The following is a 26,681-nucleotide window of genomic DNA, read 5'->3' as shown; positions in this document are numbered from 1 at the left end:
AGACAGAGCACACACAAGCTTTTGTATGTGTGGGAGAAGGAAAGAGAAGCTCTTTTTTATGGTTAAGCAAAAATACCCAGTTGTTGGGGAGGATAAAAATTATTTCTAGAGAACTTCAGATGAGTCACGTCATGTTTAATTCAGTACTAAAATAACCTGAGAACATTTTCAAGGCACCAAAATTCCATAATTGTATAAAAGTAATAGGCAGGAAGGTACCCTTTTCATGAAATAAACAGAATCATAGAAAGATTCAGGTTGTACGACCTCTGAAAGCCATTAAGTGTGACCTCCTAAGAAAAACGTAAGCATCTATTCAGTATTTTTGTATACAGTGTCTTCATAAGATAAATCTCTGTGTAATCTTGACTAATAGAGTTCTGCTTATGACTAGTTAAAGAAGGATAATTATATATTTTAAAAGTCAATTGAAAGCTGCAGAGAGCATCTAAAACAAGAGTGTGTGTGGGCTAGACAAACCTCCGCCAGGAGTGATTTAAGTGTGCTTGATCTGTGTAAGGAACAGATTAGGTAATACCTAGACATCCCTCCCAGGAATACTTCTATCTTAATAGCCATTAACCATTTGTTGACTCTTTGTAATACGCTCCCTAAGATTACAGATGCTAAAGACAGATGTGAACAGTGTGAAGGGAGCTTAGAATAGTTCGATGCACCAGCAAAGCTACAGGTTTCACTGCAGCTTAATGAGTGTCATGATGCATGGGAGTGAAGCCTCTTATTCCTTTGTCATTTTTGTTCTTTTTCCTGTTTTTTATTTGTTTTCAGCTTAACAAGTTTGAAATGAAGAGCCGATTAATTCGATTTATAGCTGAAGATCCACAGGATCTGCTTCTGCCAAAGGAAGAAGCCATCAGGCTAAGCACTGAAGCCTTCCGGCTGTGGGCTGTGGCTGCTGGCTATGGTCAGGCCTGTGATATCTACAGGTACGGTCCAAAGCTGGAGGAATGGGAACAGCGGGGTGGAGGTCACAAAAGGAAATGGACATCCTGTTCCAGAGGGAGTGAATTTGGGATCTCTAGGATCACTTGCTACTTCCTTCAAGGGAATCTTACCTCCCTTTCTTTGGTCTTCTGCAGTAAAACTCAATTTCTAAAGCTATTCATGCTATTTTCTTGTCTTTTTCTTTCTCTCCCTTATCTCCCACATTTAATCATCGGTAATCTCTTACTTCTCTGTACTGTGGGAGGGCACCTGAACTTTTTAGGGCTACATCTTTTTTGCCCTGGCAGGCATGAATAATCTGTGTTTGCATAACATCAAGACACAGTGAGCGCAGCACACCCAGGATTGAATCTGATGAGCTAAGGGCAATGTGAGCAGCAGTCACCAGCATGCATGCTAAATGAAGCAGACTAATGCCAACAAACGGCACTCTGCATTGACTCTCAGTTCAGTATAAAATTAAAGTTCTTGTACTTGACCTTCAAGGTCTGCACTGAGGTAAGTCTGACCTGTCTCAAGCATTGAATCTTCTTCATGTAATTACACTGCCTTGAAACCACAGATAAGCCTGTGGAGTCACCCTGAAGAGGAGTAAAGAGGAGGCCAGGAGTAAGTGTCAGAAGGGAGGTTCTGTCTTTGCAACAGCATTTTATGTTCTCCAGCCCCATCATCTGTCTTGGTTAATAGAAAAAAAAATGTATATAATTTTTAATGTGGTAAATAATGCTGAGGAAAGAGAAGCAGCAGAAGATTCCTTAAATTTGCATGATTATAACCAAAGACGCTTTGAGCATTTGAGAACTAGAGAAACAAGAATAAAATAACATTTTTCAAGAGTTGCTCACAATGCTTGGAGGCAGGGTAGGTTCCATTCAGTCGAGTTGGGAATGACAGAAGTCCTTCTCTGTCATCTTTTTCCCATGTCTGTTTATTTTTATTATGTTGGTGGTGTTTGTTCTCGTCTTATCTTAGTAATCCTTATAAACTTGGGATGGGAGGGTGCATAGAAGATAGAGCTGGGAGCTTCCTATGGCATGCAAAGAAAGTTGAAGAAGCAATGGGCACAAATTGAAATACAAGAAATTTTATTTCGCAGTAGGAAAACGTTTTCTTATACTTTTAAGGTGTTCACACTGGAACAGATTGCTCAAAAACATTGTGGATTCTGCATCCTTGAAGATACACAAAACCCAGCTATGCATGTTCCTAGGCAAACTTGCTTGAACAGGGAGTTGGACTGCAGATGATCTGTAGATCTCCATTCCAATATCATTTATTCTGTGATTCTTACTAGGGATCTCTACCCTGTGCTGGTGAGGATACTTCAGTCCCTGCCTGAATTGCTCAGCTCTTGCTGTGAGAAGAACCCAGTGCGTGAGTTGTCTGTCCAGCGAGCTACAGCAGTGATTACTCTGCTGATGCACGTGACACAAACAGCAGGCTGCACGGTGGAGCTGCAGGCCAAGCTGAGCAGGTAGCCCCTCTGTCACCAGTGCGGTTTGTCTGAGCAGTTGGTGTCCAGTATTCCTTCTCTTTGGTTAGGAGACCTGGCTGTTCCCTTCTGTTTCTTTGTTTTGGGGTGGTGTACCATCCCATGTGTGAATCCCTTCATGCCAGAGCGTGTTCCCTTTGACGTGAGGTCAGAAGGGGGTATCTAGATTGGTAGACAGCTGGATGCCTGCTAGCCTTATGAGACGGAGAAGTAAAGATGTGCATTTAGCAGTGGGTTACAAGGGCAGTGTTAGCAAAACGCACTGCTGAATTGAGCTAGGAAACTCCTCTAATTTACCCTTTGGGAAAAAGAAAAACCTCTGAGGTTTGGAGGAAAGAACCTCTCTGCAGAGACCGAGGTGGGTGAGGATAGAGAGAAATTGGCAGTGGATTTGGTTTTGGCATATGTCAAAGCAGTAGAAGTTGCTGAAGACACAAGTACATTTTCTGGTCCAAAGCAAGAAACACTGGACCATTTTAACCAAAGCTGGATACTAGGGTAACATGTCCAGTAAATCTAGAGCTTATTAATGACAAAATAATACAGATGAAGAAACTTTTGCTATAGTTAGTAGATTCTGCATTTGACCTTTCTGCCTGGAGTGGTTTGGCTTGGTCTGCGGGAATGTGCAAATATGTTTTTCCCCTAGTGGTTGTCATTAGGCTTCTGTTTTCTGGGCTACATGGAACTGGAAATCTTACTATGATGTTTTGATCAAATAATTTATGATTTATGATCAAATGATGTTTTGGAGAGAATTGTTTTTTGAGAGATTTTCACTATCCTGTCATTATTTTGTTGTGTTTCAGCAATAGTTCAGAAGGTAGTGATCAGATTCCGCCTCCTCCAGTAGCATGGAATCAAGTGTCGGGCTTACAACCTTTCATTGAAACCGGTCTGAAAAAAATCCTACAGGAGATATCCCAGACAGAAACTTGGCAAACTCTCCAGCCTCTGACCACAACTTATATGATCTACCTGGGAGTTTATTACAGGGCTTGCAGCCAACAGGTAAGGCCTGAAATATATAGGGTGTCTTTTCATCTCACCAGCATCAGTTTGTATATTACCACTAAAAACCTAAAAAAAAAAAAAAAAAAAAAAAAAAAAATGAAAGAAAGGCATTGAAGAACATTAAATGAGGACTAGATTTTGTTTACCACACCTCATATCTAGAGTGGGTGGCATTGAGAGTCAAATGAATTTGCTGATCCTTCAGATTAACATTGCAAAATATCACTGTTGTCATTTCTTCCTTTGGGCTTGGAGTCTCAATCAAAGTATGTGGTCATACTCTGACTGTTTAGATTTACTGTGGAAAACCATAGCATGCAGCAAATATGACCTAATATAGTTTGGCAGTCCTTTCTTTTTGTGGGCTAACTTAAGCTGAATGTTTTTGCATTTGTTATGGTCTGAGAGCTTACATGTGGATTGTTACTGCAATAACCTGGTTGGAAGACTGAGCACTGAGGATCATACCATATAAACTTTGGATAAGAGGCAACAAAGATAAATTTATTTGCTGCCCCACTGACATTCAAAGTCTAATTCTGTAACCCAGTCACTGTATGTGACCATCTTCTAAACTGAATTTTCTGAAGGTTATACATCAAAGGTTATACATCAGTGTGTTGTTTTATACTTAGCTTAAAGCTATCTCAAAGATTCATGTTCTGAAGATAAGTGCAGGTTTTTTCTTTACTGCCCAACTGATGTGCACAGGTTCTGACCTGGGAGAGCTGTCTTCAAGGTGTGGGGGTAATTTAACGCCCATAGATATCCAGACATCTGCAACTCCTCTGAAATCTGCCCCCAAACAATTGAGTTTTCTTGCCATGGCTGGGGTGGAAACTGCTAGTATCTTTCAAAGCTATCTTCAGTGCCCCAAAGGTCGTTCGCACCTTTCACTTGCTGTCATTAGGTCATGAGTGTTAGGGAACCAGGATGACTATTTAAAGAGACTAGTACTCCTTTTTAACCTTAATAGATATACCAGAAGAATCGCTGCCTAAATAATTCTTAGATCCTTGAACTATACCATAAGAATTTTTATTTCCATTAAAAAAAAAAAAGTAATCATCCACCTGTGTTTATCTGGTCTGATTTGAAAAATCAAACATGCTACATAAAATTTATTTTTATTTTTAATGGGCTAGAGAAAAAAATCAACCTGTATGGTAACTGGACTCATGAATATTGGGACCTCAGAATATTTTTGTTAGACTACTAACAACTGAGGTTAACATCTTCATTTAGATTTTGCTGACTGGTTTCTGGAGAGAGTTTTCACCTAGGGAAAATCAGATTTTGTTATGGAAATGAGTATTTCTGTATCCTAAAGCAGCATACAAATGAAAAGAAAGTAGAGTAAAAAAATTGCCAGCAAGTTCCTTCAACCTGGAATATTGCTTACTAGGGTCGGAAGAATTCGGATGGTTCTCTAAAAGCCACAGATCCTCCCCTGTGCAGTGTTCATCCACAGCCATGTCTTGATGGGTAGGTCAAATGCACTTCATACAGTTGATTTTTTTTTTCAAGACCCTCATGATGCCACTCTGCTTTCTCAAGGTAGTTCTGATCACCTTTGTGTTTTCTTCAAGTTAAATGGGAAGATCAGCACATAGATAGTATGGGGAGGGTGAGGTTAGCCACTTAGGGCAAGTTTTCATTTAGGGAATCTCACTCCCTTACTTCCAGCTAAATAAGAATTCTCTATGATGCATTTAATACTTGAGTACTGAGGACACCTTGAGGTGCCAGCTCTCGGCTTCCACACCTTGAGTGGTGAGGCCAGCTCTAACCTATAGCAGTACCAGTATGTAGATGATAACTTGTCTCAAAGAGGTAATTAACAAAAGAGAGAAAAGTTAAATCAGCCTGTCTTCTTCTGCTTTCTCCTGTTTTCCCATGTTTTATGCAGCCATCGGTCAATCCGATTGACTGCTTAGAAGAACTGGAACGTTTGACGTCTGAGGTGCTACAGCCCCTTCTCAGCCAGCCAGCCATACACAGCATGTGGGATTTACTCAGGTAAAATCATTCCACTGCTAAGAAACAGTTTCCTGAAGCTAAGGGAGTCTCACTGCTGTACTATATAAGGGAGCCCTTTGGACTGCATGATCAGGAATGGACAAAGCTCAGTGGTTCAAGGACTGAGAATCCACTCACAGCAAAGAAATTCTCTAACGTTGGCCTAGAATATATAAAAGAGCACAGTTCTGCTTCAAATATTTTCCCCCCTCCCATTTGTTTACCCTGTACCTAAGTGCACCGTGTGTGTGCAACTGACAGTTGGGTGAACTAGAGTGCAGTAGGGCTGTGTCTACACCCTGCTGTCTTCTCTGCTCATAGCAAAAAGCAGGACGGCTACAGAGGTTCTCTAGTTCTTCCTTGCCTACTGGTGCGGCTGCAGTGCCTGCATCTCTACCCTTCATGTAGCTGTATTTTATATTAATTCCAAATCAGTGGTAGTCACTCTTGGCTTTGATTCTACTTTGGTTTCCCTGATTTAAAAACAACAAGAAAATAACATCAGTTTGAGTCCCTCTTATGTTGGTGGGGGAGTACATGTACAGTTCACATGCTCTATATGATACTTCTTTTATAAAATAGTTCAAGCTCCTGCAGAGCTCCACAAGGGCCTTGAAAGCCCCTGCAGGAAAGTGAAAGGCCAGATGACAAACTGTCCTTTCAGACATTTGGGTAACGTGACTTTTCTCTTGGGCTCTGTGGACTCTTGAGCGCTGCAGATATTCTGTCTTTCTACTGTAGAGGGAGCCTCGCTACCAGCCTGCGAATAAATCCTTTGAGGAGAGGGAACCTGAAAGGCTCCACTTGTAGCCAGGGAAACATCTAGTTGCTTCTAACAATGTCTGATGTGAGGGGCACTTGAAATTTTTGGTTTTAAGTGGCATTTGAATGGTCACCAAACTGTCTGGCCCATGTTCTTTCATGATTGAAAAATCGGAAGCTTCTAGCACCAAAGAGTCCAACACAAGGGGCAGCATTTTTGCAATGTCAGTTTTAGATATAAGATGGCTTTTTGGCTTTGCCTGACAGTTTATTTTTGAATGTCCCAAATGTGCGGGCAGCCCTATTAGTCTGGCTTACGTGCTTGTGGGGAAATGTGTAAAAAATATATAAAACATATATTTTTATAAATTTATATATTTATAAATTTATATTTTATTTAATTTATATTTTATATATAAATATATATATTTCTTTTTAAATCAAGGGTCCAGTACTTTCAAATGTTTGAAATCAGACATATATCAGTGCATCAATATTTCTGTACATCATGTACTATTCAACTGAAGATAAGAATTAAAGACATGTGCTTTTGATCTGATCTCTCTCTCATTCTTTGTTCACACAGGCCATGTTCTGCTTTGTGCAATCCTCTGTCCTGTTCCCCGGGACCTGAATCTGTGTTGAGCATCATATCTTTGAGCTGTACTGGAGGCAAACCTCCTTTGAACCTAGTTGGTTCCAAGTCCCCTTTTCCCTTCCTCACTGCCCTCCTGTTTCTCATCAATAGCATCACTCACATTCATAAAGGGCTGATCAGCAAGGTGAGAATAGACTTCTTGGCTATAAATTCTATGTGAATGGTAGTGTACTTGGGAGGGAGGTTAGTGTTTGTGTATTCCCAGGCTTAAGAATGACGTTACTAAGATGATTAAAATAGAATTGTTGTATATTTTTAATTTAAAAATATCAAAGTACTGTAGAGAGAAATACCCCCATTTTCAGAATGGGTGAAACAAGCATCTGAAAAATATCCTGCCTTTGAACTCAAATATCCAATTGACACTGGGAAGCTGGGATTATAAAGCAAGTGTCAAATGACAAGGAGGCTTAAAGGATGGATTTATGAAGAATATTTAGAAGGGTTTAGCAACTGTTGTTTGGCTAAACAAAATAATTGACTGTCAGAGGAGGGAAAAGAGGTGGTTGAAGGATATAGAACAAAGGAAAATGGGATAAAAATAAATGAGCTAATGAAAGCTACAGTGGCTGGAAAGGTTTCTTCCCACTTCTTGTTGCCCTGAGTTGTTAGAGTAAGAGTGAGTCATGGAAGAGTGCTAACTCTGAAGAGGAAATGGCAGCATCCTAGGGAGATGGAGTACCTAGCATAAGTTTTCTCAGAGCTTTCCTCTGTGATCTTATGTTTAATTAGCTGATCAGTTACTAATAGCAGTATATTGCTAGGTGAGAGAAAAACCTTTTAAGTTGCTGACTTAAAGTCAGCGGTTAAGGTTTCTGTCTTACAAAGCAAAGTGGAAAACGTAGGCAGTGACTATGGGTTACCTGAGGTCAGGGGTGGTCATGATGGATGCAGGTGAGCCCCAAGGCAGAAAGGTGGTTATCAGGCCATTTCTAAATGTCTCTCTTGCAGTAGCCAACATGAGTTTTTATGGGAGAAAGCAAGGGGGGGTAGACTTTGCAGAGGACTGTTTTACTTTCATGCATGCATGGACTGTATTAGTAGTATCTGTCTCTGCTTCTGATTCCGTTATAGTACAGCTCTGTGCTGAGCTTTGGAGGCCTGAAAGATTATCTGCACCAAAGCTGGCAGACTGGACCTCCCTCTGTAACTCCCTCATCTGCATGGATGCTGCGCCATGAATATCATCTGCAGTACTTCGTGTTGGCGTTGGCTAAGAGAATGGTATTCTTGCTGGTCCTCTAATTTCTTTCACTCCAGGAATTGACTTCACCTCGGTTTCTGTAACTCAGTGTGTCAGACTGGCAACTGGCCTTTACATCAGGGTTCTTTCATGTAGCTGGCTTAGGTGTGGTGACTGTTCTGCCCCATTAGCAAAGAGTATCTTCACTTTACAGTTGCTGATGTGGGGATTTAGATCCAAAACACTTTGGATGGCAAAATTAAATTTTTGGCTGTCTTTGGGCTAGAGTGAGAACAACTTCTTTAACAGCACACTTGAAAACTGTGTCTGCCTTTCTAGGGCAGTAAGGGGAAGCAGAAAAATGTCCATGTGAATGCTGACGATGCTCGTGGTGCCTCAGTTTCTAATTTTCGAGTGAGATCTCTGCCTCAGCTGCTCCCATCCTTGTTGATTGTCATGTTGAGAAATGCTGCAGTGTTTTTACCTGGTGTTTTGTTTCCATACAGGTGGGCACTTGTCCGGATTACAGGCAGCATGCCTCGCTCCATCACTGTGTCGCCCTGGCATTGCTAAGCCGTCTGTTACCAGGGAGCGAGCATCTGGCTTACGAAGTTCTACTGGATCTTGCCTTTAATCCAGAGTTTCTTCCGTAAGCTTTGCATTTTTTGTCCTTCTTTCTGTAATCTGGTACGTGGGTAGATTTGGGAAAGATTAAAAAAAGCAGAGGTTGGCACTGGCATTTGGTTGTAATTTTTTGCCTTTAATAGGGCTTGTATTCAAACTGTAGATATTCATTGACGTATTCTTGAGAATATGACTTGACTTGAGTCATGGAGCTTTCCAGTCAGACCAACAGCGTGGTTGCAGATTTCTTTCCAGCGTAGCCATGCAGAGAAATATGACCACTTTCTTTTGATCTCCTCTGTGGCTGGAGTCCTGTGATTCATGGTAGAATTGATTTTCACTAATGTCCAGCATCTACTGTCCTGAGAGTAGTGAGCATACAAAACACATTGCAACCTGACCTACTCTGAAAAGCTCACTAAGTCTTTCTGTAACCCTTACTATACAATTCCTTACATAAACTTTTGCTGATTTGACAATGATGAAGTACTTGTACTGGAAGAAATCTTGAGCATCTCAAACGTAAAGCCTTCATGTCTAGCCAAGATGGCAGCAGTTTTAGTTCATCCCAGTCACTTTGAAACTTGCCATGGTGTATCCGTATAGGAAGTTGGACAAATACACTGCAAAGAGATACCATACTTCTCCAGAAAAGCTGCCTTTCAAAAGGAAAGCTTTTTTAAACTGTATTTTCTTGCAAATATCTGCTATAGAGGCACTGTTTTGCAAGAATTTGACAAGTACTCAAAGACGATGGTCAGTCTGATCTGAAATCATGGCAAATGGGTTTGACAGCACCCCTCCCTCCATTTCAATTTACCGGTCTGTATAGTTGCAACTGCAAGCAGCAAAGCTACTGTAGTGAGAATTGTCTTACTGATTCATCCTCCACAAGAGTGCTGACATTGTGCAGAGGTTTTTCATGCAATACCTTCATGTTGCTAGCTCCAGATGTAGTTCTGTGAATTTCCTGTAGATATCAAGGTAGCTGATGCTTTACAGGCACACAGTATTATTATAACTGAATGCTGCAGAAAGTTTTGCAACTGCTGTGTGTACTACTAATCTCCCTGATCCAGGGAGATCATACAGATGAATTTTTGTGTTGCTCATTTTTTGGCAGTTGGCGTGTGTGGTGTTTTTTATTTGTTTAATTTTAACTGATGTTTATTTCTGTCTTACAGTGAAGGGAAAACTGGAGGGCCAGAAGCAGCTGACTTTTCTGATATCCTGCATCTGGGTACCAGTGCCAAACTGGCACAGCCTGGCTCTGCAGCAGCAGCATCTTCAAAGCCTACACGTGGTGCCCTGCTGAAAGAATCATACCAGAATCTGCCTGTCATCCGCTCCTGCTACCTCTCTCATTTTGTTCACTTGCAGCCTGCCCTTGTGCATTCCCAAGCATCCTACGAAGGACGGAATTACCTCATCCAGTCAATGCTGCTTCCTGAGGTCAAAGGGCCCATCCTGCCTTCAGACTGGCCTTTCTTTCCACTTATCAGCCTCTACAACAAAGTGACTAATGCGGAGACACGGGGGGCTGTGCTGAACTCTCTCCCACTTGATCTAGTCAACACTGTGACCTGGAACCTTCAATGGGTCTTGTTGCTGGAAACGTGGCGTGCTAAAACCCTTCAGAGCATCCCTACTGCTGCCAAACTTGCACGACTTATGTGTGTCTTCCTCACAGGTGGTGACCTCTTTCTAGAAGCACCGATCCACTGCTACACAGCTGCCCTTCTCTCTATCTACTGCCAGCCCAAGGCACTAGACTCCCTAAACTTGGATGCTCCACTCCCTGGTTTGGCTTCCTTCCATGATCTCTATATAAGTTTGCTGGAACAGTTTGAAGGCGTCTCCTTTGGAGATCCACTCTTTGGAGTCTTTGTTCTTCTACCTCTGCAGAAGCGTTTCAATGTTCATCTGCGTCTTTCTGTTTTTGGGGAGCACACAAGCATCCTGCGGGCACTGGGAGTGCCGCTGCATCAGGTAATCCTGGCTTAGTAGTTACCTGTCACTGCACATTTCTGGGATACTGGGCTCTTGCATGTTTCTTCAACCTTGATTTGGGCATCCTCCCAGCACTTCCTCTTCTTCCTCATCCCTCAGTGTCCAGTAGAATAGTAATGCTTTCTGTCCTTGCTCTGCTTGGTCTAATGGTTGAGAAGCTCCTCATTCATGGCCTCTATGTATCAAGGGCTATTCTGCACCCATGTTCTTCTGACATACATTACCTTTCCCTTAAATATTTTCTTTGTCTAGTGAGAACCTTTTCCTGTGCATTGCATGGACAAACACTTGTTTTTTCCTCTCATACTGTGTTTCCACAATTGGTTATACTGGAGTTGTGCTTTACTGGGTCGCTCAGTGAGAAAGTTTGACCTGCCAAGTGCAGGACTGCACTTCTTTTGAATGAGCAGAGCGTAAGACATGGAATTTCTCTTTAAATTCTATGTCTCTTGCAACAGTTGACACCTGATTTTGCCTAAAGTTTGTTAATACAAAAACGATGTTTCAAAAAAAAAATTCAAGCAACTGTGAACCAGCAGTTTACGTGAGATCAATGCTTTGCATCACTTGGTTGCGATACTTTTGTTCTGGATATAGTAGCCCTGCAGCCAGCTTGTCTATATCATTATGACCAGATGAGCCTTTTGTTTCTTAAACCGAGTAAGCCAAGATATTCTGGCTTGCTTCTTATCATAAAGCTCTCTGTTTTCTTGACCTATTTATTCTCAGTAGCTCTTCCCTGTCTCAGTTTTAGTTCCACAAATATACATAGAGCTGAACACCCTATTCCAGATGAAAATGTTCATTTTTCATATGCTTTATCTTGCCTTGATCCTGCAATGCCAAATCCCCCAATGCCAGCAGAACTGTGACATACGTTACAATGGAGGAAGTTCAAAACAGGTTTCTATGCTTTGTTTTTCATGTGCTCAGATTTTTTTTTAAACGATTAATACTTTGGATAATGTTTTCATTGCTGTGTTGCTTGAAAACAAATTGTGCATTGGAAAATCTGAGCAAAATCATTTTGGGGGAGGTGTGTTTTCCTTTTCTTTTGTCTTAATGTAAGTTAAACATACCCTAGCAGGCAGGGCAGTAAAAATTTTAGTAGTACAGTCTTTGTAGCCAAAGACTGAAGTTTGGCATAGATGCTATGTTGTCACTGCAGACTTACAGAGTGTAGTCAATGATTGTCTTCAAGTCTTGCAAAGAAGATGCTTCAAAGTGAAATACATAACGCTGGTTCTAGAAAATGTCTGTAAAAACGGAGAAGAACAAAATTTGGATTTCTGGAGAACAGAGAAGCAAACAGAACCAAGTTGTTTTTAAAAGCATTTATGACCTATTTTTCAAAGCTAGAAGGTGAAGTCAAAGTGCTGGAAACTTCATTTAATAGCAATGATAACTCTGGCATAAATACCTGCTTTCCTTTTCTCACTAAATGCATAGGTCAGTGTAAGCCTCTCTGATGCATTAGCAGGAGATGCTGCTGAAAGCACTTTGTCTCCTCACTTTGAAACACCTCTTCTTACCTGTGCCCAAAAGCAACTATAGTCACTTGACCAGTAAAACACTTCTTCATAAAGATGAAGAGGTCTTGAGGGCGCTTTGACAAAGGCACATCACATTAGTCAGTGTGGGTGGCAACAGTTCTGCTCCAGCTGGGAGCTGTGCCACTGAGGTGCATTGTGTTACATGGGAGTGTGCACCAAAACAACTGGGGAAGGGGACACTAAAATACTGAACTTCCCCTCACTACTTAGATCCTGACACACAAAGTAATGTTGCCTTTGGGTGATTTTCTTGCAGTTTCCTGTGCCTCTTGAGCGATACACTTCCCCTCCTGAGGATAACCTGAACCTCCTGCGACTCTACTTCCGAACGCTGGTCACTGGCGCACTGCGCCACACCTGGTGCCCTGTTCTTTATGTGGTGGCTGTGGCTCATGTGAACAGCTTTATTTTTTCCCAAGACAGTACAACACAGGTAGGTAATGAATGGCAGGGCATCAGGGCTGGAAGCTTTGAGTTTTGCACCTGCTCTTCCCAAGAGTCCATTGTGGCTTGTTGGTGAATCACTGACCCAGAGCTTGAAAACAAAGATAGCAAGCACATGTTGAGGACTGTGCAGCTGTTTGAGGTCTGAAGGTTGGAATCCACATAGGAGAGAGCAGATGATAACCATTATTCATTATAAAATAAGAAACTTGTACTAATGGCAGCCAATCCTATATAAACCTTTAAAGTCTACAACTGTGGGCTATTGTACAGAAGGAAAGAATGAAGCACAAATGATGGAGCTGATTAGCTCCATAGCCTGTAATAGACTTAGCCTCTTTTCGGGCAATCTTAAGGTGTCATAGAATCATAGAAGGGTTTGGTTAGGAAGGGTTTTTAAAGATCATCCAGTTCCAAACCCCCTGCTGTGGGCAGGGAAGCCCCAGCCAACCTGGCCTTGAACACTTCAAGGGATAGGGCATCCTGCTTCAGTGCCTCACCACCCTTTGAGTGAAGAATTTGTTCCTTATATCTAATCTATATCTACCCTCTATCAGTTTAAAGCCATTACCACTTTTTCTATCAATACATGTCAGATGGGCTTCAGGTCAGGGGAAGGAGGAAAAGGAGAGGGATCCAAGTGATTGCCACCTCAAGGCTTTTCTGATGGAACAAGCTGCTCTTTGGACCATCATCATAATAAGCAGAGCATCCTTCTAGAGTGCTGCATGGCCTGTGGGCAAAGCTAGTGTTGTACCGTATTAATTTAAGTATGTGTTTTGTTCTTAGGAGGCTGATGCTGCTCGGAAAAGCATGCTGCGAAAGACTTGGCTCTTGGTGGATGAGGTAGGGTCTGTAAGGATCAGTGTGTGGTGGTACTGGGGCTAGAGTTTTTCAGGTGTGGTACTCTTACAGACTTAAATTTGTGTTTGAAGTCTGAAATTTGCTTTTGTCTACATTGCTAACTTCAGAATGAGAGATTAGCAGAAGGATTTTAACATGCAGTGGCTATATGGAGTATTATCCAGTTCTTGCTTTAATTGAACTCAATGCACTGAGCCCACTGGAACACAGATGGATCTCCTGTACTGTATTTCTGAGCCTCTTGCTAGAGCAGTATTTTATTTGGATGGTGAGGGGTGGTTGTAGCACAGCTGTGAACAGGCAGCCAGCAGGGACCTCCCTTAACTCTTAGTTGGATGCTTTCCCCACAAAAGAACAAAACAAATGTGAGGTGTCTGCTTTTCTGCTTTCTGTCCTGCCTTATCATAACAGATCTTGCCAAAGTCTATCACTTCTGTAACAGAGCTTAGTCGTTTGGCCCTTTATGTTTAGTGTCTAGGGTAAATTCTTAGTTCCCGCTCAAAACCCCATTTTGGCATCTGGCAAGAGATCGTTGAGAGGGGTTGTTGAGGAGACAGTGGACTTTTGTTCAGAAGTGGAAAACTCATGCAAATCAAGAGAGTTTCTTGGAAGAAACTCACCTTTTACAGCTCTTCTATTGAAGATGGTGCAGTTAAATATGTTGGGCATGGTGGAGTTGTATTGTCTGGCAGGTTGCTATCTTGTGTTGGAGATAGGAATGATTAGATTCTTACTTTTAAGACATGCTTAATAATTGCAATTTCTTTCTTCAGACCCTGAAAAAGCACCTTCTCTACTACAGACTGCTGAATGCCGAGAGCCCTTTGGGATTTGACCTTTATGAGCAACTCCCTCCTATGCGACTGAAGTACCTGCAAACGGTGATACAGAAAGAAAACAAGGAGAACACACCAGTGCTAGTCTCATAGCAAAACACTTGTGGAAGTGGAGGTCTAAAGAGAAGAATAGAAGAGCTCAGTTTATGCTTCACTGATGAGACTACGTACATCTTAAACAGTTACAGTGTCTTGCTTGGACACTCTCAGCAAAGTGAAGCACTGGTAGAATGCTCCCAGCCCTGCAGTACAATACAAACCTCAAGATATGTCAATGTGTGTGTGGCCTCTCCATTATGAATGCTGGGGCATTTTCCTGCATTCTCTTTCAGGTTGTTCTACTTCTTCCTGGAGGAGGCAGAAATGTGTCTAAGAGGCACTGGACTGTTGAATAAACTGAAAGAACTGAAAAAGCCATTTTGTTCATTCAGGCCGGAGATTGTGAATTCTCATGACGATGTCTGTCTTCCCGAGATCTTTCCCTTGTTTTTTTTTTTTTTTATCCTGAGTTTTGAACGGTCCCTTTCCCCTACTGTCCCTGCAAATAAAATGACAGCGCAGCAGGGAAGAAGCTGATCCTGTGAACTTTTTTTTTTATCTTTTCACATATGTTTTTTCCATATATAGGATCATATTCTGACCAGTCACAGATGCCGGATCTCTAAGAAACAATAGCTCCTAATGCAGTTGACATCTTACCTTGTCTGTCTTTTGGATAGTATCTAAACTGCTTTATTTTCTCCCTTATTTGTTTACATATATAACAAGATAAATAATTTATTTGCAGTGAGAATGCTTGTCAGAAACTACTCCCCCCTTAGAGAAAAACACGTATCTGCTTGTTTAAGTAGAACATGTATTGATTGTCTTCTGAGAAGAAGGGAATGTAATTTAAATTTTCAAGTAGTATTCCAAAGTTTAGACCTCATTTTAAAAATCTCTTATTTGATTCCCACTTCTACATCCATATTCTATTTTGCAGCTGCCAACACATGAGCTACAAAGGTAGCGTCCTAAAGTGTTCATCACAAATGCTAGGTCAAGCCCAGCATTTACCCTAAGTGTAGTCTCACTGAAGTGGATGTTTAATTTGTATCCAATAGTTTTTGTAGAACTACAGTCAGTCTGGCAGACTTCTGTTTCAATAATTTTTATGAATAAAACTTGATAAAGTTATTTCTTCTGCTTTGTTCTTATGAACAAATACCTCTGGGAGGTGCAGGGTGATGCCTAGCCTAGAGACATAAGATCCTTTCTACCTGTCAAAAAGTTTTCTAAGTCTACCAGCACCCCCTAAGTTTCCAGAAGATACTGTCTCACCTTTTTTGTCCTCTTATTTTAGATAGGACATAGGTGGAACTGATGTTTCATTTTGATCTTTCTTTTTATTTTTTCCAATTGCAATTTTTGATATGCAGCTGGGGGAAACTACAAAAGCAGAAAGTGGTCAACAGTCATTTTCCTTGTTGCTAATTATTTTAAAAGTACTTGATGAAAGTAAAAGTTTAATGAAAGGCATTCAAGTTTCTATTCTGTCTAGATGGTGAGAGTCCCAGCAGTTGTCTTTCAAGAACAATGAATGCATGGTAAAAGTTAAGAACTCCTAGCTGGCCATTTAAGAACTGCCTTCATCAAGGACTTCATCTTTTGCTTTTATGACCTACAAAAATCTCTTGTGTAATACAAAATTGAGTTTTTAAATGTATACAGAGTGTAAATAAATGTTTTGATAACTAGTTTTTTTTTTTTTTTTTTTTTTTTTTAAACAATGAGAATGCTCTCTTCTTTATTTAAACCTTTCTTGTCTTTGGACAGTTCTATGTGGAATTTATCGATATATTGGGAATCCACATGCTGTGAGGTATGGTGGGCCAGTAACACAGGGTATCAAATGCTGTGTATACATGGCAAAGGTGCAGGGTGAGTATTGTGTGACTTGTCATGTGCCACAGCTGGGAATGCAGTAAAAAAACCTATCCACAGATGATATCTGTAGGTGGTAAGAGAGGAGATAAATTTCGTTTGTTTTGTGAAATCTGGGAAGGAACGGATCAGGCTTTTGTCTCTTTCTGAAAAGCCCCCTTTATTCCCAGATGCTTCTCAAGCAATTAATATATGCCCAGAATATACTTCCATCTTCTGGCATGGAGTTCTGCTGCAAGCAGCAGGAACAGAGGGGAAAAAAAGGATCCCAAACAATTCTGTAGGCCATACTTGCGTGCAGAAATTTTACATGTGTTGTGCATCAGCTGTAAGCTCTCAAAACTTTGGCTGTGACTGAAACAGTACAGCAGTCCCAACCTTGAGATTTAGAAGGCTCTGGGCAACCTTGTTCCAGATTTCTCTGCAGAACACTAGAGGGCATTGCTTTATCTAGTTTAAAAGCAAACTTTCTCAGCTGCGATGCAATTGAGGGAAAAAAAAACAAACAGAACTATAACAATAACAACAACAACAAAAAAAAAACACCTTAAACCTAGTTTGGATTTTCTGCCTTTTTTTTATTATTATTATTATTATTATTATTGAATTCTCCATGTTTCCTCCAAGAGTATATTCACTAAGTTTTGTGTTGCTAAGAGTTATTCCTAGAAGAAACAGAGTTGATGTGTGACCCTTCCACCCTGTGAGTGATTTGAATTTGCTAGGCTGGGATCCACGTTTGGTGGTGTGTGTGGCCCATTTGTGCTGAACAACAGCAGCTCCTAAAGAAGATACAGGCACCTTGGCAGCTGGCTCTATTCTACACAGGTAGGACTAAGTGGTGCAGGACAAAATAAAGATGCAACGAAGAAACCAAAATGGGACTAAAACCCCACTGTAAGAAGGCTACACTTGGTACCTTTACAACAGTAATATGCACATGAAGCTTTGTGTGATTAATGCAGTTGCATCCCACTGTATTTATTGACTACTTCAGTTTGATGGTGGAATGTAAAAATCCATTTCTTGGCTAATACCTTCTGTCTGGCTACTTCATATCAGGTAAACCCTGAACACCTTTTGCTGACGAAGTCATGGACAGACAGAAGAAGCCGTAAGGTGCAGATGTATAAATACACGACAGGTCAGACACATTTCTGATGTCAGACAGCAGCAAGGCAGCTTTTGCTGTTTCCTACTTGTACAACATTCTCCTTGCAGATCACTGCAACGAGGTGGTGCCTCCAGCTCGTAATCAAATTGGGGAGCAAAACATGTTTTCTTTTTGCTTACAGGAGCTCTCCATTTACAGAGGCAGTCCTCTGATTTTTCTTGTACAAATAACTTTATGACAATTTACCAGCCTTTGCCCTAGTTTTCAAAAACTTTTATTTTTCCTTTGAAGGGAGAACCCACAGTGGAGACATCCTTTCAGCAAGCCCTGACTCCGAGCAGGTGTTTTGTGCAGGTTGCTAACAAAGAAAGGACATTTTAGACCAAGCAACACCTGGCCCACATTCAGATCAAGTTATTTTCTGCTGGTGTATTATCAGCAGATCCTGGTGACACCTGTGGCTCCAGAGACCAGAACAGCATCTTTTATTTTGCCCGTGAGCCCTGATAACCTCTGTGCCCACTTGAAACTCCTTCACAGGCCCCCTGTGGAGCAGCCAGCCCAGGAGGGCTGAGGGGGCTGCGCGGAATTTTCTAGAATGCCCTGAGGGGTGCCAGCTGCGCTGAGGGGAGGCAGCTGTGGCCGGGGCAGGTGACTGAAGGGGGACACCTGGGCATGGCCCAGCAGCCCTCAGTGAGCTGTGGAAGGACCAGCGGCAGCCTGAGGAGGAAAGCAACAAGTTTCTTCAATTTTTATCCATTTTCCATCACATAAAGCGGCTGATGAGCTGTGGAGACTATGAACCAGGTCAGGAGTGCTGAAATGCGCGTTGTGTGGGTTGGTGTGTGCCTTCTCACAGGGGCTGTGGGGGCTTTTGTCCTGCTGAGGTGATAAATGTGTTTTTGGGCTACATGAAGTTGCCTCCACCCCTCAGGGGAAGGAGGAGGGGGGGGGCCTCACTTCAGGGTGGTTTGTGAGGGAGGGGTGTGTGTGGAGGGGGCTCTGGCAGGCCCTGGGACCCTCTGGCATGAAAAGCCTGGTCCTAGCAGCTGTGGGGCATGGTGAGCAGGTGAACATGGCATGTGGCTCAGCTTTTGGTTGCCTTGTTCCTGGGCATCTCATGTTGAGCTGAGGCTGCGGATCCTCTGCTCTCTCTGGTGTTCATTTCCTCACATGCTCTCTGGCATCTTCTTTCCTGTCACAGTTTTCCTTTACCAGGCTTTCTTTCTCTCCCAATCTGTCTATTTTGAGTTTTCCTCATTGCTAATTGCAGCTTCTTTCTCATCTTTTCTCACTCTTTTGGCTGTCTGCAGAAACAGCCAGTAACTCAATAGCTTAACTGGAGAACTGAGATGCTGCCGCTGAGTTTCAGGTGAAAGCTTGCGGCTCTGCATCTAAAGGGCAGATGTCGATGAATAACATGCACGATGTGCCTGTTTGGAAACCTTACAACACTGAGAGCTGTAACTTTACTTTTAAGATTTGGATTGACTGCTGCATAGAATGTGCAAACGCACTGCGCCGTTTGGGTCTGATGTGTCGGATATTTGACAACACTCTAGCAATTAATCAATTGGACCTGTCTGCTGAAGGGAAAGCTGGAGCTTGTGTATCAAGTGACTTTTCTTCACCATTATCACTTCCACCACAGTAAGCTTTTACCTCAGAAAATCAATGAACACATCTCCAAAACAATATTCTGGACTACTTGAGTGCATAGAGGCTTTTGTTAGCAGCTTCCCTCATTGTGTGCATTCAGGGTGGTTCTTTGATCTCCTCAGTGTACCAGGGCATGTAAGAGCTTTGAATTACCTTCAGGTACTGCTTGCCAGTAGTGAATTGTAGTTTCAGGGAGGGTTAGCTTGTGTCACGCCATGAAGATACAATGACAGCCATGAGAGTGTGCCATGCAGCAACTGTCAAGATAAGTTGTTAGCATTCTACACAAAAAAGCAGCTTGCTGCTCCTGGCATCAATTTTTCTTTCAAATAGATTATCAAAAATAAATTTAGAGTGATACAAAAGTTTCTCTGTTAAAGCATCGTGCATCTCTCATCTCTGACATGCGTGTCAGCTCACTCACAAAATCGTAGTTGTGCTGCCACCCAGAAGACGCCACAGATGGTGGCTCATTTTTGTTCCTCTTGGTACTGTCTTCTGGAAGATTGATCAGGTTTGGATTGATGAAGTTACTTGGGCAGGAGCTGCTAGTGCTCTCCTGCTGTCTGTCCACTGCTAAAAGGAGTGGGAGGAAGGGAAATATAAGTATACTTTTTAGTGTGTTTCTCCTCTTTTTTTTTTTTTTTTTAATTTATTTTTTAGTGCTCATATATGAACACTTAAAATATTCATGGAGGAGAGTGTGGGCATGCTTACCACACTTTTTTGCAACGAGCACTCTCATCAGGAAATTTTGCAGTCTCTGAAACTCGGACTTGGTGGTGGTGGATTTTTGATAAAAGTACAATTTGCAAGTTAAAAGTAGAATACAGAACTTGGGTATTTGTATTCTGCAGTGACTGGATAACTACTCCAGCTCCTTGGAAGTCAAGTGGTTTAATTGTCAGCATGCACTGGTGCCCCAACAGCCCAGCATTATGTTGCTGGAAAGGTTAACAGGTGCACCCATGTGCATTTTGCAGAGCTCCTCTAGAGTTAGCATGTAATTGTCAATATTTTCACAGGGACAATACATTGATTGCTTACATGAGTCTCTTCTGCTACCAAGTTACTCTAGAGTTCAAGAAACTATTCTTAATTTTGTAACCTATCTTTTCCTTTGAACCAGCAGTCTTTGCTTACTCCTTTCTGTAAATATTTATTTTGGTCATAGCTATAGCAGATGGAAGAAAGAAGTAATAAGCCCTGTAGCTAGCATGGAATTCTTGGCATACGTTTAAACAGAAAATACAAATTTATAGTCACATTAAACCCTTGTCTGGAACATTCTCCAGAATGCAGTTTCTGGTCCAAACTAGAGAGAGAATTTGATGCACCTTAGAAACACCAGTATGGCGAGGTTAGGGTAATCTCTCATGATGTAGGAGATCCCTCTCAGAGCACCCCAGCTACTGGGCTAACATTTTGATCTGATGCAAAATGTGTTTCCCAGTTTACTGATGTTTCCACCTTGTGGTCTTGTTACATAGAACTTAAATGTGGCAGTGTCAAAAAGTCATGCCTAAAATCAAATTCCTGCTTTCTGGCTTGGCTCATCCTCATCTGAACATTTATGAGGAATTGATTGTTATAGGAACAAGTTGTTCAGAGTGTGATAAATGGAGGTAGTAATTTGGTTCAGTCTTTATTTTCAGGAAAACTAAATATTGCTGCAGCAAATTGTGCTAAATCGGTAACTGGAAAATATTTCCCCATTCTCCTTACTGCATACTGTAAGGTAAACTTCACTGGTGCCTTTTTGGTTTGTCAGCTTTGCTCCCAGTTTGAGAAGATCAGGAATGAGTGAGCATGAGAGAGTCCTGCTGTGGGGGGAAGTGATCTCCTGGCTGCAGTGGACAAAGTTTTACTGGGAAGTCACATGCTCTGCTTCTGTGTGTTCCTCAAAGAAGCAAGGTTCGGAATGAGGAACTGCTTGGTTTTGGATCCTTTTTTAAAAGTTGCGTTTGGCTTTTGGTTAGATAGTGAGACAGGTGTGGTAAATGGAAAGGCCAGGAAAATTATAGCTTAGTAGGCTTTCTGGGTTAAGGAAGCTTGGATGTTCTGCTTTGGTTAAATGCATCCCTGAAATCATCTGCACATTAGTTGTGATCTTTCCCCAGGGAATCCGTTCATGGATTTTCATGGAAATGGAATCATGGCTTCTGTTTAGTAATGCCAAAGAATCATGAGGAGTGTTGTAAGTAACTGTAATTGTGCACTTCTTTGATGATGAACTTTCCTTTTCATCTAACTGCAGAATAACAATGTACTTGCCTTGGCAGACAGTTATGATAGGAGAGCTCAAGTCAAAGTCAGCCTTTGCTGTTAGTACCCAAAAGCACACCCTGGCCCAGGCATTCTTTTACGTGTGTGCAGGCAGGCTCATGTCAAGACACTGTTTCAAAGCTTAATCCTTCTGGTGACAGATGTGATTGTCTTCTTACACTTTATTAAAAGTAAAAATCCCATGCTTTTTTTACTGTACCTGCATTTCATGTCTTTTGTAGATCAGGCTGTGTGTGTTTTCAGGATTTTATTGCTGCTTTATTCCTCTAAGAGATAATTACTGACTATATTGGGAGACTATCCATTCACTAAGTAGCTCATATGAAGATTCTGTTATGTTTTTTGTCTGCTCTCTCATTCACTCCTATGGATTTCCATATTTAACAAACTCCATGGAGTTTTGGGGCCCCCAGTGAGGCTAATTGTAAAGAAGTTTTGAAAGTAAGATGTGCTTATGAGTCACCCTGAGTGTAAGCCCAAAACTGTGCTTAGAATGAATCTGTGTGTTTCCCTTGATGCCTAGCAAAGAGTCCTATCTTTATGACTGAAAACTTGCAGGTCTGACCACCTATAGTTTCACCTGCTGGCCACCTGTGTGTTCAGCGGCCATAATTAAAACAATATCAAGCTGTTCTGGTCTTGTCTCTATCTTTTTCTGAATACTGTTGGACAGATTTATTCAGTGGCAAATGCACAAACCTCAAATGGAGAAGAGTAGAATGCTTATCTGTTAACACTCAAAATTTGGAAATCTCCAATTTCTGACTACTCTAATGTGGTTCAATCTTCATGAAGCCCTTGCTACATTAGAGTCCATAATAAATGTCTCATCTGTTGCTCTGTGCCTCTCCACGTTCCTGTGAAATATTAATGTTCCTAGCCCCCTTGTAGGAGTGCATGCACAAAGATCGCTTCACCCAGCGCTGAGATGGGGAGGACTCGGTTCGTCACGTTTTACAGCCCAGAGAAATACCATGCAGTATTTTAGCCTGGGGAACAGAGGAGGGTACTGTATTTAGATGAATCTGTAAGATTGATTGAGGTAGTTATCTAAATTGGATTGTTTCCAGACCAGTGGGATTAACAACCCTCTTTTCGCAAAAAGCGTTATGAGATCTTTAATGATCATACAAGGTCAGGACCCCAGTTTTATGTCTCATCTGAAAGATCATGAACTTATAACTACTGATCTGTCATTGTCTGATCTGGCTATCTATTCTAGAGACTGCTTTATTTTAGAAAAGATTTGTGTTGCCAGGAGTCTAAATGCCATCAAAGCTTTTAGTCCTTGCCATATTCCTTGCCTGAGGAGGTTTCTAACAGGTTTTTATTCTGATGGTTTTTTGATTTTTTTTTTTTTTTTTTTTTCCTTTTCACGGCAGGCCAAAGTGAGACTGCAAAGAGTATTTTCCAGTTTGTACCTCTGTAACTTGCTGCCATGTGCAGAACTGTTTCCTGATCAAGGCCTGAAAAGCATTTGATTCCTGGGACATTCAGGAGGGTGTTCACTTCCCAGTGCTTATTCTGGGGGAGCTCATCTCCCTGTCTAGACAGCCACCTCTGGAAATCCCCTCATTGCCACATAGTAAAACTGTGGCCATAGCAAGCAGCAGAAAGGGAGAAAATGCATATACTATAACAGTTCTGTTTTTAAGTGTTTCACAATTAACTATGTTTTGTGTGCGCATGCATACACATGTTAAAAAGCCTCCAGGAATCTTAAATGCAAAGCCTTTTGGTATCCTAGCTCTGATCTGAAGAGGGCATGTGGTAGGAAGTTAGAGGAGCTCCCCCTCCCAACTGTTCTTAACATATGATGTCTAACTTAGTGTGTGTTTTTACTTATAGCAGAAGTATGGACCCAGTTCCCAACTTCACTGTTTTTATGGTGTGGCCATATGATTTCCAACCTCCCTCACACATTCATACATGGCCGTATGATTTGCATGCTGTGCTTGCTGCAGTGTTGTTTGATAGCACAAAAGTGTGGATTCGCGTGGTTTCCTCCAGGGGCCTGTTTGACCTGCAGCAAGGAAACGTGTCTCTGCAGTAAGGTCTCTCTGCCCAAGCCAGATGTTATCTGAGATGGGAGAAAATGGACAAAGGAAAATGCTCTCCTTTTTCAGGGTGCCCAAGGACTGAGCTGTGCCAAGATCTTCTGTCTGTTTATAATAAAGTTTTGTTTAGTCCAAAGAGGACATCGCTGCGCGTCATCTGTGCTTTTAGCAGCTTCATTTCAGCAGCAGTAGAGGAGGTGAAATTGCAATCAGAATGTCTTAATTTCAGAAGGAAAGAAATTTGTTTAGAGACAAAAGCCTGTTCTCTCTTGAGTCACCAGAATATTATTACCCTTGATTTGATTTGGAAGCTCTTTAGGATGCTGTAGTCATCTGGTTGGCTGGCAGTCTGGGTAACCTCATCACTGATGTGCTCACGAATAGTGGGCTGCGGGTTGGTCGCAGCGTACCGTTTGACTCATGGGCTGTGAAGGTCAAATGCAGGAGCCTTGTTTGAGGCCTTGGTTGGCAGGGGCAGTGAAATGAGATGCCTGAGCTGGTAGTGGGGTGTAGGATCAAATCAGTCCTTTCCAAAGAGGTGGGTGGAGAAGGAAGTCAATTGCAAAAAGAATCACTGGTTGGTATTGCACATCAGTCAGTGTTTCTGAATCATCTGGGGAAGGTAAGTCAGCAAGGCCTATTTGTTCAGAGGAAAGATCTTGTCCCAGAGCTCTGAGCTGGCACAGCAAACTTGGAAAGCTCACTTCATGCCTCTATTGCCTGTGCACCGTGCTGGTAAAAGCTGATGCCTCGAAATTCGACCTTCTGAATAAATAAATAAGTTTTCCCCATCAATATATCTCAAAGCAGTCTATAAACACTAATGTGTTAAGCAGTCTGATGCCTGCCTGAAGTAGACAGTTTCTCTCTGCTGTTTGACAGATAAGAAAGCTATGACACAGGACGTAGGCTAAGGTACTTGCCCAAGGTGTCGCTGGAAGTGTGTGACACAGGAAGAGTCACCCCTGTGCAATTCTTTTCCTGTTCTCCTGTTACCATGACCAAAGGCCACCTCAGTGCTTTTGTGAAGATTCACCCTGTGGCTCTTGGACTTGCCAGCATGTGTTAGGATGGGAAACCCGTGTAAGGTCTTTTGGTGCCATCTCACCCAAACAATAGCCAATTTGAATTGTCTAAATGCCTCCACACGCTCTCACCTTTTAAAATATATTGTTTGTCCAATGCAGTAGAGCACAATTTGCACAGCCTGATTTCAGATGTTTCTCTAACCTCTCACAGAGCTTGACTGCAGGAACAGCTCTTGCCAAACCTTTTGGATTTGAATGGGCACATCTGCAAGTAGGGCTGAGTCCTAAATGACTGCCGCTGCAAGTGTGGGCACGCATAGAGCAGAGCAAATATGGTTTTAGCCTAGTGGTGGCTGAGTAGTAGAGAACTGGTGGCTGAGCACTAGAGATGTGTATCTGCTAGTGCCTCTGCTGCGAGAAGAGCTCAGCTATTTCTGTCTTTTTCTGGTAGGAGACAGCTGGCCAGGCAATAGCTCTGTGGGTCTGGGCAGTCTGTGGCACATCCCCTCCTTCTGGTGTGCCACCAGGTAAAGCAAGGAGAGGCACAGCAGGAGCCTGAGCATCCCAAGTAAGAACATACTTGTCCTTACTTGATAAGAACATGTGATAAGAACATAGCAGGAAACAGCGTACAGGAACCTGAGCATCCTCCATTCCACTGCTTATGGAATAAGCTTCTTTGTTAGTTTTCTTTTTGCATTTCAGTAAGTGCTTTATCTGTAATACATATGTATATAAAGAAAATATGATGATAATTGCTTGACTGAAAGAAATGCAGAAAGTGTGAGCATCAGATAATTAGAAAGACAGCAGACTTCAAAGAGGGGAAAGTATGAAGCATGGGTTAAATGGAGAAACAAACCTGTGCACCAGAGGTTGAGAGAAAGGGCAGTTTGGGCTCCTCAGTGCAGGTTAAAGTCTGTGGCCTGGGTGTACAGAGGCAGCAGCCTCCTCTCAGGGAGCAGGTGGTGAAGAGCTGTGTTACTTTACGTGACTTGGAGCTGACATCTGAGGGATGTCCCACGGCAAAACTTCCCTGAACAAGCGTACCCTCTGTGCAAGCAGAGAGCAGTTTTCAAATGCAGAGTGTGGTGTAATATTGAAATGGAGTGAGTGATCTTTTGGGTAGAGCCCAGAAAAGAGTCTGGCACTGAAGACTGGAGGACCTGTTTAGAAAAACTGAAAAGGACCAAATAGAGTATTGCTAGAGCCTTGGAGGGGGGAAAAAAATCTTCCCAAAAGAGTAACTGGGAGTAATGAGAGGAAATGTGCACAGAAATCATGCCTGTTATTTGTTGCCTTGTTTTTAATAATGGACTTGTACAGAGAAGGCCTGAGGCACCTACACTGCAGTGATCAAAAGTAGAGAAATCCTCTACGTAGCTTGAGGCTCAGAGCAAACTTGAAGACCCAATTTCCTTGCATGCCAGGAAGCATTCTCTTCTGCTTGTGAAAGAAATGAGTGATGACTCCTCTCTGATCTTTCACATTTGCGCTTTGATTGTGTTTTTTAGTCCACTTCTGACAGGAACAATCCCTCACCTTCAGTTTTCAGTGTATACTTCGACAGGGTGTTCAGGTACACATGTAATTTCCCAGAAAACTGTAGACACGCCAAGCTGCAGCAGAGAGACCCGCTGTGCCACCTGATTGTGTGGCACTGAGCATCTTTCCAGGGCTAAAGCACACACCCAATGCTCTTCTGCCTGAATGGGTCCTGGAGGCATCCCCTGGCCCTCAGAGGGAGTGCGAGTAAGTGACGCTGCTTCATCTCTTCAAGGAATCAGTAATGTTTGTTTTTATAACACGTTATTATCTCTTACTGGAAGGGCTATATTTTTTTTTCTCCTGTCAGAAGTCCCCAAGCTGACGGTTGATTTTTGGCAATTTGTTTTCCAGAGGTGATCTTACAGCACTTAGTCTCTCTCAGGTTTCTCTGCCCTCTGTAGTCTCCACTGTGGAGTACCAGAATACAGGACAGCATCCTTGTGCCTCCAAATCCCTTTCTTTCTGCTAGTCTGTTCCCCCTAATTGTTGCAGTTGGTTTTGTTTGATGGAATAATTGAGAATGCATTTACCATGCCTAGGGGAGGGGCAGGAAGGAATCAATCTTCTGTGTCATTAAATGTACAGGGGGGAAAAAACCCGACAGCAATCCCTCGCGGGTATCCATGGCTTTAATGTCCCTT

The 26,681-nt window shown here is 42.1% G+C and overlaps 2 protein-coding genes across 4 annotated transcripts in view; both read left to right on the top strand.

Annotated features, from left to right (window-relative positions):
- Window positions 1-16,161, top strand: part of RPAP1 (RNA polymerase II associated protein 1) — a 41,866-nt gene extending 25,705 nt beyond the window's left edge. For all 3 annotated transcript variants that reach the window (XM_068683886.1, XM_068683887.1, XM_068683888.1), the window contains exons 15-25: window positions 790-947; window positions 2,261-2,440; window positions 3,268-3,469; window positions 5,382-5,491; window positions 6,840-7,035; window positions 7,986-8,135; window positions 8,601-8,743; window positions 9,903-10,707; window positions 12,538-12,714; window positions 13,515-13,571; window positions 14,363-16,161. In XM_068683886.1, coding sequence (XP_068539987.1) covers window positions 790-947; window positions 2,261-2,440; window positions 3,268-3,469; window positions 5,382-5,491; window positions 6,840-7,035; window positions 7,986-8,135; window positions 8,601-8,743; window positions 9,903-10,707; window positions 12,538-12,714; window positions 13,515-13,571; window positions 14,363-14,518 — 2,334 coding nt within the window. In that variant the 3' untranslated portion in view covers window positions 14,519-16,161. The remainder of the gene's footprint in view (window positions 1-789; window positions 948-2,260; window positions 2,441-3,267; window positions 3,470-5,381; window positions 5,492-6,839; window positions 7,036-7,985; window positions 8,136-8,600; window positions 8,744-9,902; window positions 10,708-12,537; window positions 12,715-13,514; window positions 13,572-14,362) is intronic.
- A 1,639-nt stretch (window positions 16,162-17,800) lies between these two features.
- The window catches only part of LTK (leukocyte receptor tyrosine kinase), a 156,508-nt gene continuing 147,627 nt past the window's right edge, over window positions 17,801-26,681 (top strand). The window contains exon 1 of the mRNA XM_068684266.1: window positions 17,801-18,269. The gene's annotated coding sequence lies outside the window, so the exon portion shown is untranslated. The remainder of the gene's footprint in view (window positions 18,270-26,681) is intronic.

The sequence above is a fragment of the Anas acuta genome, chromosome 5 (assembly GCF_963932015.1).
Source record: "Anas acuta chromosome 5, bAnaAcu1.1, whole genome shotgun sequence".
NCBI lineage: Eukaryota > Metazoa > Chordata > Aves > Anseriformes > Anatidae > Anas > Anas acuta.
Note: the sequence above shows the minus strand (reverse complement) of the source record. Positions and strands in the feature narration are given on the sequence as shown.